The following is a 13,268-nucleotide window of genomic DNA, read 5'->3' on the forward strand; positions in this document are numbered from 1 at the left end:
CTAGGGGAAAGCGGGAGCCAATACAGGAAGGATGGGCTCCACCTAAACCAAATGGAACCAGATTGCTGGTACTTAAAATTAAAAAGGTCTAGAGCAGTTTTTAAACTAACGGCTGGGGGAAAGCCGACAGGTGAAGAGGAGCACGTGGTTCGGATAGAGACATCTCTTAGGGGAGGATCTATTCATGGAGATTCTCTATGTCCTGGTAAGGAGAAGAGGATGGAAGATGATAAAATACGGGTAGGATCTGGTGAGAAACAGTCAAATGAAAAAGAGTCCCATTCAATTGGCAGACAGCTAAAAAGTGACAGCTTTTTAAGCGCTTATATACCAATGCTAGAAGTCTAAATAATAAGATGGGTGAACTTGGGTGCCTTGTATTAAATGAGGATATTGATATAATAGGCATCACAGAAACTTGGTGGAATGAGGATAATCAATGGGACACACTAATACCAGGGTACAAAATATATCGGAAGGACAGAACAGGTTGTGCTGGTAGAGGAGTGGCTATATGAGGAAGAAAGAATAGAGTCAAATGAAGTAAAAATCTTAAATGAACCAAACTATACCATAGAATCTCTATGAATAGTAATTCCATGCTCGAATAATAAGAATATTGCAGTCGGGATATACTACTGACTGCCTGACCAGGATGGTGATAGTGACTGTGAAATGCTCAGGGAGATTAGAAAGGCTATAAAAATAAAAACTCAGTAATAATGGGGGATTTCAACCATCCCTATATTGACTGGGTACATGTCACCTCAGGACAGGATGCAGAGATAAACTTTCTTGACACCTTAAATGACTGCTAGTCCTGGAACCCACAAGAGGAGAGGCAATTCTTGATTTAGTCCTAAGTGGAGCACAGGATCTGGTCCAAGAGGTGAATATAGCTGGAGCGCTTGGTAATAGTTACCATAATATAATTAAATTTAACATCCCTGTGGCAGAGAAAACACCACAGCAGCCCAACACTGTAGGATTTAATTTCAGAAAGGGGGACTACACAAAAATGAGGAAGTTTGTTAAACAGAAATTAAAAGGTACAGTGCAAAAAGTGAAATCTCTGCAAGCTTCATGGAAACTTTTTAAAGACACCATAGTAGAGACTCAACTGAAATGTATACTCCAAATTAAAAAACTTAGTAAGAGAACCAGAAAAATGCCACCGTGGCTAAACAACAAAGTAAAAGAAGCAGTGGGAGGCAAAAAGGCATCCTTTAAAAAGTGGAAGTTAAATCCTAGTGAGGAAAATAAAAAGGAGTATAAACTCCTGCAAGTGAAGTGTAAAAAATATAGTTAGGAAGGTCAAAAAAGGATTTGAAGAACAGCTAGCCAAAGATTCAAAAAGTAACAGCAAAAAAACATTTTTAAGTACATCAGAAGCAGGAAGCCTGCTAAACAGCCAATGGGGCCACTGGACGATCGAGATGCTAAAGAAGCACTTAAGGACAATAAGGCCATTGCAGAGAAACTAAATGAATTCTTTGCGTTGGTATTCACAGCTGAGGATGTGCGGGAGATTCCCAAACCTGAGCCATTCTTTTTACATGACAAATCTGAGGAACTGTCCCAGACTGAGGTGTCATTAGAGGAGGTTTTAGAACAAATTGATAAATTAAACAGTAATAAGTCACCAGGGCCAGATGGGATTCACCAAAGAGTTCTGAAGGAACTCAAATCTGAAATTGCAGAACTACTAACTGTTGTTTGTAACCTATCTTTTAAATCAGCTTCTGTACCAAATGACTGGAGAATAGCTAATGTGATTCCAATTTTTAAAAAGGGCTCCAGAGGTGATCCTGGCAATTACAGGCCAGTAAGCATGACTTCAGTACCAGGCAAGCTGGTTGTAACTATAATGTAGAACACAATTGTCAGGCACATAGAAGAACATAATTTGTTGGGGAAGAGTCAACATGGTTTTTGTAATGGGAAATCATGCCTCACCAATCTACTAGAATTTTTTGAGGGGGGGTCAATAAGTATGTGGATGGGGGGATGCAGTGAATATAATGTATTCACCAAAGGCTCTTAAGTAAAGTAAGCTGTCACGGGATAAGAAGGAAGGTCCTCTTGTGGATCGGTAACTGGTTAAAAGATAGGAAACAAAGAGTAGGAATAAATGGTCAGTTTTCAGAATGGAGAGAGATAAATAGTGGTGTCCCCCAGGGGTCTACACTGGGACCAGTCCTATTCAACATATTCATAAATGATCTGGAAAAGGGGGTAAACAGTGAGGTGGCAAAATTTGCAGATAATACAAAACTACTCAAGATAGCTAAGTCCAAAGCAAATTGCAAAGAGCTACAAAGGGATCTCACAAAACTGGGTAACTGGGCAACAAAATGGCAGATGAAATTCAATGTTGATAAATGCAAAGTAATGCACGTTGGAAAACATAATCCCAACTATACATCTAAAATGATGGGATCTAAATTACCTGTTACCGCTTAAGAAAGAGATCTTGGAGTCATGGTGGATAGTTCTCTGAAAACATCCTCTCAATGTGCAGCGGCAGTCAAAAAAGCTAACAGAATGTTGGGAATCATTAAGAAAGTGATATATAATAAGACAGAAAATATCACATTGCCTCTATATAAATCCATAGTAAAGACACATCTTGAATGCTGCATGCAGATGTGGTTGTCCCATCTCAAAAAAAGATATATTGGAATTGGAAAAGGTTCAGAAAAGGGCAACAACAATTATTAGCGGAACGGAAAAGCTTCCATTTGAGGAGAGATTAATAAGATTGGGACTTTTCAACTGGGAAAAGAAATGACTCAGGGAGGATCTATAACATCATGACTGTTGTGGAGAAAGTAAATAAGGAAATGTTATTTACTCCTCATAACACAAGAACTAGGGGTCACCAAATGCTATGAACAGGGAGCAGGTTTAAAACAAAGAATAGGAAGTATTTCTTCACACAATGCAATCAACCTGTGGAACTGTTTGTCAGAGGATGTTGTGAAGGTCAAGACTATAATAGGGTTCAAACAAGAACTACATAAATAAATGGAGGATAGGTCCACCAATGGCTATTAATCAGGATGGGCAGGGATAGTGTCCCTAGTCTCCGTTTGCCAGAAGCTGGGAATGGGTGACAGGGGATGAATCACTTGATGATGACCTGTTCTGTTCATTCCCTCTGGGGCACCTGGCATTGTCCTCTATCAGAAGACAGGATACTGGGCTAGATAGACCTTTGGTCTAACCTAGTATGGTCGTTCTTATGTTCTTATGTATGCTCTTAATGTCCTAACAGATGAAGCGCAAGATGGGATACTAGTTGGTGTCTGATACAGACCACAAAATTACATGAGGGAATGGGATGACCAACTCCTTAAACACCTATCTATAATATGTAGGTAAAAAACATTCATGCTCATGGGGGATTCAATTTGAAAGACAGATGCTGGAGGTCTCATGCTGCCAGTACTAAAGCATCCTTGGAAATTCTAAATATTATCAATGACAATTTCCTAACTCAAATGTGTTGCACTATGTTAGACCTCATCTTGACAGATAAAGAGGAATTTATCACAGATCTAAAAATTAATGATAACTCAGGTACATATTCATGACTTGATCACATCTATAATGTGCAAAGAGAATAAAGTCCATACCAGTGATATATATAATTAGTGCTTTAAAAGGGCCAATTTCAAAAAGCTGAAAACAATTATGGGCCAAATCAGCTGGGAGGAAGAATTTAATCAGAAAAATGTGCATGATAATTGGGAATTGTTCAAGAACACCATACTAGATGCCCCAAAAGCCACAATCCCATAAACAAGAAAGAAGGTTGTATTAGTTAAAAAACTGACCTGGTTTAGTGGGGAAGTGAAGGCAGAGATAATAATAAATAACAAATGGGAAAAAGGGGACGTTAATAGTAATGAATATAAATTGGAAGTTAGGAATTGTAGAAAATAGATAAGGTAAACAAAGGGACAGAAGATGAACTGTGGGTTTTAATTATGGATCTGAAAAGATACATCAAGACTTTTTGTTTGGATATGACTCCCAGATGCGCCTTATCATGTCTTTATTGTTTGAAATGCACATGCTATATGGTGTGATGCAGTGATGGCGATAAACTTTCTTAATGAATTCAAAGCCTTTATTTGTTAACATCACTGTATTAAAAAAGGACAGTATTAGAGAACTCACAGGCAGGTCAGGTGCCACAAAAAGACCAAAACGATAGTAAAATAAAGTGCATAAGTGAAAAGCAGTGAAACCATTCCAAAAAAATTGAAGCTCCCCTCCTTCTTCGTGTCCCCTGCCCCCTGTTCTTCTTTCCCTTCTAGTGCTTTTTGTATGCATTTGGTGCTGCTGCATGGGCGGAGGAGGCCCGCATGGGATACATTTGCCCAGTTCAACTAGATTAAGTCCTGGTTGCCTAAGCCATCCAACCACAGAACTTGCCAATGGGTTCCTGGTCTACAGGACATGGCACCATGCAAGGGACTCAGGAGGTGGTGTTGGCACAGGACATGCAGGCGGAGCAGGAGCCTGCTCTCTCAGAGCCATTGGCACAAGCAGCCTCTCCACCACGTCTTTCTGCTGCACTGTCTCTTCCTCCCTCAAGCGACGTTCCTGCTCAAGAAACTGAGCTGCAAATCACTCCATGTGCCCTGCAGCTTCTCTTTGCCTTTCAACTTGCTGTGAATCCTTCTCCCTTCAGTACTGAAGTTGCTGATTGGCCCTGTCCAGACTGTTCACCATACAGTTGTGGCAGACACACTTCCTCTTTGACTGCATGGGGTATGTCTAGGCTGCAAATAAAAATCCGCAGCTGGCCGATGCCATCTGACTTGGGCTCACAGGGCTCGGGCTGCAGGGCTGTTTAATTGCAGTGTGGACATTCAGGCTCAGGCTGTAGCCTGAGCTCTGGGTCCCTCCCACCTTGCTGTGTCCTAGAGCCTGGGCCACAGCCCAAGCCCTGAAATTTCCACTGCAATTAAACAGCCCTGCAGCCCAAGCCCTGCAAGCCTGAGTCAGATGGCATGGGCCAGCCACTGGTGTCTAATTGCAGTGTAGACAGACCCACTGTGACAGTGCAACGCCTGCTGAACTGTGGCTGGCCTGCAGAGGTGGAAGGGCCTGAAACCAGGAATGAAACAGTACATTATTGTCTCAGTATTTCAGAAAAGGTTTAGTATATCATCAGCCTTTGGAATCTCAAGGGCCTTTGGAATCTCAAGGCCAAAACATGTAAAATTCTGCTTCAGTATATTCTGAGAACAACAGTTCAGTTCCCAGATGTTCCGTGGGCACAACTGAGAGTTAGGCAGAGTGAGAAGCCTTCACGCATAATGGTAAGTTGGAATTTAGAAATGAGATACCTTTAAAAATTGCAGAGCATTTCAGCCTTGTGTGGGGGAGAGAAGAGGACGGTACACTTGCCGTGGTTTACTACTTATGGTTCACAACCCTTTCAGGTATTCAACATTTTGAAGGACATAATTCTGGAGATTCCTGAGTTGCAAAGAAATACTGTATTCTAAGCTACCAGGGGCAAGCCAGCCATGTATGCTAAAGAGGTTTTCAAGTTTATGATGACGAAGCAACACATCCATGAGTGAAGTGAGGTGATGACCTACAGAGGCAGGCCCGGAAAGTATGCCCCCCACCCCCCAGCCCTGCCTGAAATGTGACTACCCATCCTAGTTCCTACTATGGGAGAAGTTTGCAACTATCAGCACCCAGGATTGGATCAAAATTAATGGGGGAATCAACAGGATGCTGCGCTAGCTTCCATGTGGATTACTGTCTTCCTGTAAACTACTGAAAGTTTTCTGCATTCTTGCAGTTACCCCAGTACAGCTACGGCCTACAATACAGCCTGCTTGCACTACATCTATCTATGGACTACAAGCAATTATCCCAGACAAAACAGACTCTTGATACTGCACACTTGGACTAGACACATACCACAGGGACTGCTGGGGCTCATAATAAGGACTGCATCACCAAAATTACTCCCCCCCACCTCCAAAGCATACTTCGGTAATAAAGAACTGAATAGCATCCCCCCTCTTCCTGGCACATTTCTGGACTGCACACAACCCCTGGTGTATTTCAGACAGTTAATTTGTTACCCGGGCATTCCATTCCCCTTCAGCCCGAGTACAGTTTACGGGTGGCTCGTTATGGTGTGGCCTGGCCAATTTGTACAGTGTGGCACACTAAAAGGGAAGACAATGAAAGGCTCCTACTTTTAACACCCCAGCATATTTTTGTAACTATGTGCAAGTATCAAGTAAAAATGTTTTTATAACTGCTTGTTTAGCTGTTATTTGCCCTTCCTGAAATCCATTTTGAATTCCACATTGTGGGGGAGATGCCAAAACGCTGGCTTGCATTCCACTGTAAGCAGATACACGTTGCTACCCAAGCTTGTAATTGCATTGGGTCATAAACCGGAAATCCCCCCCGTTCATATATTAATAACAACAAACATGGAGCCAGAAACTTGCCAGCCTCCAGGGCTACTTCTGTCTCATCTGTTTCTGCCTCCAGTTCCATGGCGGAGTACTCCTTCAGCACATCGTCAAACAGCTCCTCTTGAGCATGGACACAGGATGTGCTGTAGCTGCTTTAGCAGTGAAGCCTCCTGGGGACTGGCGAGAGCACAAAAGTCTCATCACTAGCTTGATCTGGCAGCTGTTGGCTCCCTGCAGTGCTATTTTAGACATGGGTCAGAAGGTCACCATTCTGGCTGATCAGGCTATCGTGAACCACTGGGGGCTCGGTGCTCAGTGTGGTTCACAGCACCTGGCCAAAGTCCATGTAAAAGAGGGAGGATGACAGACAGCTCCCAAAGGCTACTCTTGCGCTAGAAAGGCCAAGAAACACTGGTCCATGGGATTAACAGATAGCGTATCCCAGCAAACATGTCATCGAAATTGGTATATCTCCCGCCAAAAGTTTCAGTTTTGACAAATCGGCATTTTCCAATGGAAAAAAACATTTAGTTGAAAAATTCCTGAGCTGCTCTTAACTTTGTGACCTCTAATGCTTCTGCCCAGATTCACCAGCCAAACTCCCTTCTCTTCTTTCCTCCACCAGCCAGATTTGAAACATAATTTACTATGAGAACATCAAAACTTAAGGCCTAAAATAAATGTGCACAGAAAGGAGAAATGTGCATGTGGTACTTCAAACAAACTTTTTTAATATGGTGAACCAATAAATTTTAGGAACCACTGGTGTAGATATCCCTGGAATTACTATACATAATTGTAAATTGATTTTTATATTGCCACACATTGTACGTGCTATGCAGTAGAATCCCTTTTCAGTAGCTGGTGGTGTTGCTTCTGGCTGCACAATATTCAAGGTTGATTCTTGTATTGAGAATGTCTAGAGTTTCAGCTATGGGTTACAGAGTTATTAACCTAACGGCTAGGAAGTTAATTGGCACATGTGTTTTCTCTGTAGGGAATGATCTCTTTCTGGTTGCCGTCCATGAGCTGGGTCATGCCCTGGGCCTGGAACATTCCAATGACCCCAGTGCTATCATGGCTCCTTTCTACCAGTACATGGAAACACACAACTTTAAACTCCCACAGGATGATCTCCAAGGAATTCAGAAAATCTATGGTGAGCATTATCCATATGTTTATTTATACTGGGCCCAAGTGTGCTGCTGGGTATATTACTGTTCCTCCCCCACAGAGTTTGCAGTCTATGACCCAGATTCTCCCCTGTGGCAGGGAGGGTGAGGGGCCATCAGGAAGCTGGTTACAGCTCCCTGGTTCTTATCCTGGCTCCAGCCCCAGGGAACTGCTCTAATATTCACCAGCTGACAGCTGTCACGAAGGAGCTGCTCACCAGCTGGGATAGCCAAAGCATTGTGATCTGGCCACTCCTTCCTACCTCTATATTCCCCCTACACCAAGGGCTGGGCAAGTGAAATGTAGGAGCCAACTACACCAGCTGTATGCCTGCTGGGAACACCCACCGTACTGGGGTTATGCTCCCTTCTTGTCACTCAGGTGGTTCAAAAGAGTGGAGCAGGCCAGAGAACCTGGCCATAAGATTAGACACAAGGACAAAAAGCTATATGAGGGGTGCAGGTGGGAGTAGGGAAAGGGTTAGCTTGCAAGAATTTGTGGTTTCTGGATCTGCTTGTGGAATTTGGGCTCATTTCTTTAACATTTTAAAGAACTAAAGTTCTTTGAGTGATTGCTCCAGTGAATTCCAATTAGGTGTGCGCGCACTGCATGCATGGTAGCCGAAAGATTTTTCCCCTTGCAGTATCCACAGGGTCAGCCTGGGCACCCCCTGGGGTCGCGCCTTCGTGATGCTCGATATAGGGCCCTGCTGACCCGCCATCCTCTCAGTTCCTTCTATCTGCCAGTGACGGCTGGCTGGCCTAGGCAAGCACTTTATTGGCAGTGTCCACCTTTCGGTGTATATAGTTCTACTTAGTTGGGAGTATTTTAGTAGTTGTAGTATTAGTAGTTAGTTCATAAGTTTCCTTTGGGGGAAGGTTCTCCCCCCCGCCCCCCACTGCTGCCCCCCGGCACCAGGCATGCCTTGGTCCCCGGGGTTTGAACTCTGTGAGGACTGTGGCAAATCTATGCCCAGGAGCAATCCGCACACTTCCTGTTTGAAGTGTCTCGGGGAGAGCTACCAAAAGGAGAAGTGCAGGATCTGTGATGGGTTTCTCCCTAGGACCTTAAAATACCAGGAGCAAAGGCTCAAGATCCTCCTCATGGAGGCTGCACTCCGGCCTCAATCCGCCCTGGGGTTGGCAGAGCCCATGCCCAACACCTCCTCATCCGTGCGGAGTGGGCTGGCACTGATGCTGCATGAGCCAGTGTGGAGGAAGGACTCCAAGGAGACTCAGCACCGCCATGGCTCCACCCACAGGCAGCCTTCTGTGAGTCTCAGCTCTGCCACGGCTCCACCCACAGGCAGTCTTAGTCCCTGGTGCCCCAAAAGAAGAGGAGGCCAGAAAGGGGTCACTCTCCCCCATCGAAGCCCAAGGAGCATGCAGGAGGGAGACCCAAACCAGGCCACATTACCTCGGCCCCACCGCCTCCCAGGGTCTCGTAGACTCCTGCCCCCCAGGGGTCCAGTCAAGTCCGGGTCCTCACCGCTCTCCGGACCAGCATGGCAGAGAGCTACAGCTCCCCTCTACGCCGGAGGTGTTTGAGGCGGCTCAGAACCTTATGCACCTCACGGCGCAGTCCTCCCCACAGAGAAGGGACAAGTCGCCGTCGACTGCCTGACCCCCAATTCTGTCAAGGGGCAAGCTGGCGAGGATGGTGCGCCAATCTCCATATCTGGCACTCCTCTCCCCATCACGGGCCACCTACATGAGGGAGCCACACCGGTCCCCTGTCCCCAGCACTGCTCTCGGGCACCGCGGAACATTGCTCCTCCGTGGTCCCCCTTCTTGGAGACCTCGGAAGCGGAATCCTACCACTCTGATAGGAGCAGGAGCAGAAGGTCCGGGTCCTGGCGTGACTGCCAGCCCTATCCAGCACTGTGGACTGCCCAGTGTCAACCCCTGGCACAGAGGCCCTTCTGGATGCCCTGGGCTTACCATCAGAGCCAGGGACAGAGCCAGGGATCGAGATTCACGTCGGTGCTGGTGGCGTCGGCATCCTTTGTCCCTCCACGGGGGGCATTGGCACCAGCACCATCAGCGGCACCGACGCTCCTGCCTTTGCCTCGAGCTCCAGCACCGGCATCGGCACCGGCACCGTTGACAGCTGCAGCGGCAGCAACCTCGGCACTGGCGACCTCAGCACCAGCAACTGCGGAGGCAGCGACATGGCAACACTGGGTGCCACATGACCCCCTCGGCGCTGAGGGGAGTGAGCAAGGCCCATTACCAGGGCTTTCGTCCTCGTCCTCCCCTGATAAGGCTGTGGTGGGGACATCGACGGCCCGGGCCTTGGAGGACAGCAGGGTCTTACAGGAGCTGCAGTGGTGGGTGGCCCAGAACCTGGGGATCCAGGCAGAGGAGGTGGTAGAGAACGCCGACCCCATGGTGGACATCCTCACCCCCTCTGGGCCAGCCTGCATTGCCCTGCCACTGATTAAGACCATCACTGAGACCACAAAGATCTTCTGGCAGACCCCGGCCTCTTTGCCCCCTATGGCCAAGAGGAATGAAAGGTGGTACTTCCAGTGGGTATGAACATCTATATACCCACCCACCCACCAATTCCCTGGTTGTTGACGCAGCCAATCAGCATGAGCGCCAGGGCTACCAGGGACCCTCCCCTAAAAATCAGGAGGCTAAAAAACTAGACCTATTTGGGAGGAAGGTCTGTTCGATGGGGAGGTTGCAACTCTGCATATCTAACCAGCAGGCCATCGTGAGCAGATACTTGTATAACACCTGCGGCGCGATGGCCAAATTTGCGGAGTTGCTGCCGCAGGACTCCTCTGCAGAATTCTTTGCGCTGGTGGAGGAAGGGAAGCTGATAGCATGGGCCTCCCTACATGCGGCGTTGGACGGGGCAGATGCGGCCATCCATGCAATGGCTACAGGGGTGGCAATGAGGAGGAGTTCCTGGTTGCAGGTCTCTGGTCTCCCCTATGAGGTCCAGCAGAGTATTCAGGACCTCCCTTTCGAGGGTTTGGCTCTCTTTTCAGAGAAAACTGATAAAAGACTCCAGAGTTTAAAGGACTCAAGGACCACCCTCAGATCCTTGGGCCTTCATACCCCCGTGACTCAGCAAAAGCATTTCCAGCCACAGCCTCCCCTGCAGTTCTACCAACTGCAAAACCAGCAGGACGGTCCTCGGAGGAGGAACAGGAGTGGCAGGAAAAGACCACACCTGTCCTCATGCCAGGGCTCTGGCCAATCCAAGCTGTCTTTGGCCCAGAAGCAGGCCTTTTGAAGGTGCGCTCGAGTACGATGCACCAGTGCCACGACTGGATCCATCCCTCCTTACCTTTTTGTCCAGACTATCCCCTTTCTACCCTGCGTGGGCCCGTATCACATCGGACCGTTGGGTGCTCCGCATGGCATAGAAGGGATATTCTCTCCTATTTTCTGCCCTCCCGCACTTCCATCCTCCTTCCCCATCCCTCTTCAAGTACTGTTCTCATGAGCAACTCCTCATACAGGAAGTGCATTCACTCCGATTGCTGGGGATAGTGGAAGAGGTTCCTCAGGAGCTGAAGGGCAAGGGCTTCTATTCCCAATATTTCCTAATACCAAAAGCCAAAGGCAGTCTCAGGCCCATCCTAGATCTGCGAAATCTCAACAGGTTCATGAAGAAACTGAAGTTTCGCATGGTCCCTTTTGCCTCCATCATCCCTTTCTTGGATCCAGGGGACTGGTACACCACCCTCGACTTGAAGGACATGTACTTTCACATAGCAATAACTCCGTCCCACAGAAAATACCTCAGATTTGTGGTGAGCAACAACCACTACCAGTTCACAGTTCTCCCGTTCGGCCTGTCAGTGGCGCCTCGAGTGTTTACCAAGTGCGTTCTGCGCAGGCGACAGGTACAGGTGTTCCTGTACCTCAACGAATGGCTGACCAAGGGCTGCTCCAGGGCTGAAGTGGAGGCACAAGTTGACTTCATAAGAACGATGTTCGACAAACTGGGCCTTCTCCTGAACACAGGGAAATCTACACTGTCCCCAGTTCAGTGGATAGAGTTTATAGGTGCGATACTGGACTCTACACAGGCCAGGGCTTACCTCCAGAATCGAGGTTCCAGACCCTGGGCAATATCATTCGAAGTCTCAGGCAGTTCCCCACCACCACAGCAAGGAATTGGCTGAAACTCCTGGGACACATGACCACTTGTACCCATGTGGTGCAACACACCAGGCTTAGACTCTGGCTGCTCCAATCGTGGCTAGCCTCGGTGTATTGGTCGGTTCGGGACAGTTTGGACAGGGTCATGACTCTGCCCTGCCCAGTCCTCAACACCCTCCTGTGGTGGCTCGACACACAGGTGGTGTGTGCAGGGGTCCCCGTCATCAGTCCTCAGCCATCCCTCTCTCTGGTGACAGACACGACAGCCTTGGATTGGGATATACATCTGGGAGACCTCAGGACGCAAGGCCTCTGGTCTCAGGCGAAGCTCAGTCTCCACATCAATGTCAGAGAGCTGAGAGTGGTGCACCAAGCATGTCAGACTTTCTGAGCCCACTTGGCAGCGAGAAGTGTAACAGTTACGACAGACAATACCATGGCAATGTTTTATATCAACAAACAGGGGGGTGCACGCTCCTCTACCCTGTGCCAGGAAGCCCTCATGCTGTGGAACTTTTGTCTAACTCATTACATAGCCATGCAAGCATTGTACCTCCCTGGAGTACAGAATGAGTTGGCGGACTACCTCAGCAGGTCGTTCCACAGCCACAAGTGCTCCCTGCGCCTGGACATTGCAAACTCCACCTTCCAATGGTGGGGTTTTCCCCAGATAGACCTGTTGGCCATGTGACACAACAGGAAGTGCCAGCAGTTTTGCTCCTTTCTGAATCACAGCCCAGGCTCCATGTCGGTCACGTTCCACCTCCCGTGGGGGGACCACCTCCTATACGTGTTCCCTCCCATCCCTCTCGTTCACAAGGTGCTTCTCAAAGTACAGAGGGAAGAAGCTTCAGTGATATTAGTAGCTCCAGTCTGGTCCTGCCAGCACTGGTACACATCTCTCCTCGAAATGTCCGTGGAAGCCCTGGTCAAATTGCCACTCTTCCTGGACTTGTTAATTCGGGATCACTGCCATCTCCAGCATCTGAACCTCGAGTCATGGCACCTCACGGAATGGAAGCTCCATGGTTGAACCCAATGGAGCTCTCCTGTTCGGACCCGGTCAAACAAGTCCTTGGGAAACCCTCCACCAGGGCTACCTACCTGGCCAAATAGAAGAGGTTTTCGATCTGATCAGCGCAACACCATCCATCTCTGACGCTTGTGTCCATACCCCTTATACTGGACTACCTTCTCGATCTTAAGCAGCAGGGGCTGTCCATGTCATCAATAAAGGTTCACTTGGCTGCCATCTCTGTCTTCCATCCAGGCGCAGGGGGACAGTCGGTCTTTGCCAACCCTATGGTCAGCCATTTCCTGAAAGGTCTCAACAGGCTCTATCTGCATGTCTGACAGCCAGTCCCGGCTTGGGACCAGAATCTGATCCTTTCCAGACTGATGGGGCCACCCTTTGAACCACTGGCGACATGCTTTCTGCTCTACCTCTCGTACAAGATGGTATTTGTGGTAGCTATAACCTCAACCAGGAGGGTGTCTGAGCTCAAGG

At 47.8% G+C, this 13,268-nt stretch overlaps 1 protein-coding gene across 1 annotated transcript in view; it reads left to right on the forward strand.

Moving 5' to 3' along the window:
* Window positions 1-13,268, forward strand: part of MMP24 (matrix metallopeptidase 24) — a 158,393-nt gene that overhangs the window by 98,012 nt on the left and 47,113 nt on the right. Inside the window, exon 5 of the mRNA XM_077832571.1 lies at window positions 7,462-7,623. Coding sequence (XP_077688697.1) covers window positions 7,462-7,623 — 162 coding nt within the window. The remainder of the gene's footprint in view (window positions 1-7,461; window positions 7,624-13,268) is intronic.

Source organism: Eretmochelys imbricata, chromosome 13, assembly GCF_965152235.1.
Source record: "Eretmochelys imbricata isolate rEreImb1 chromosome 13, rEreImb1.hap1, whole genome shotgun sequence".
Taxonomy (NCBI): Eukaryota; Metazoa; Chordata; order Testudines; family Cheloniidae; genus Eretmochelys; species Eretmochelys imbricata.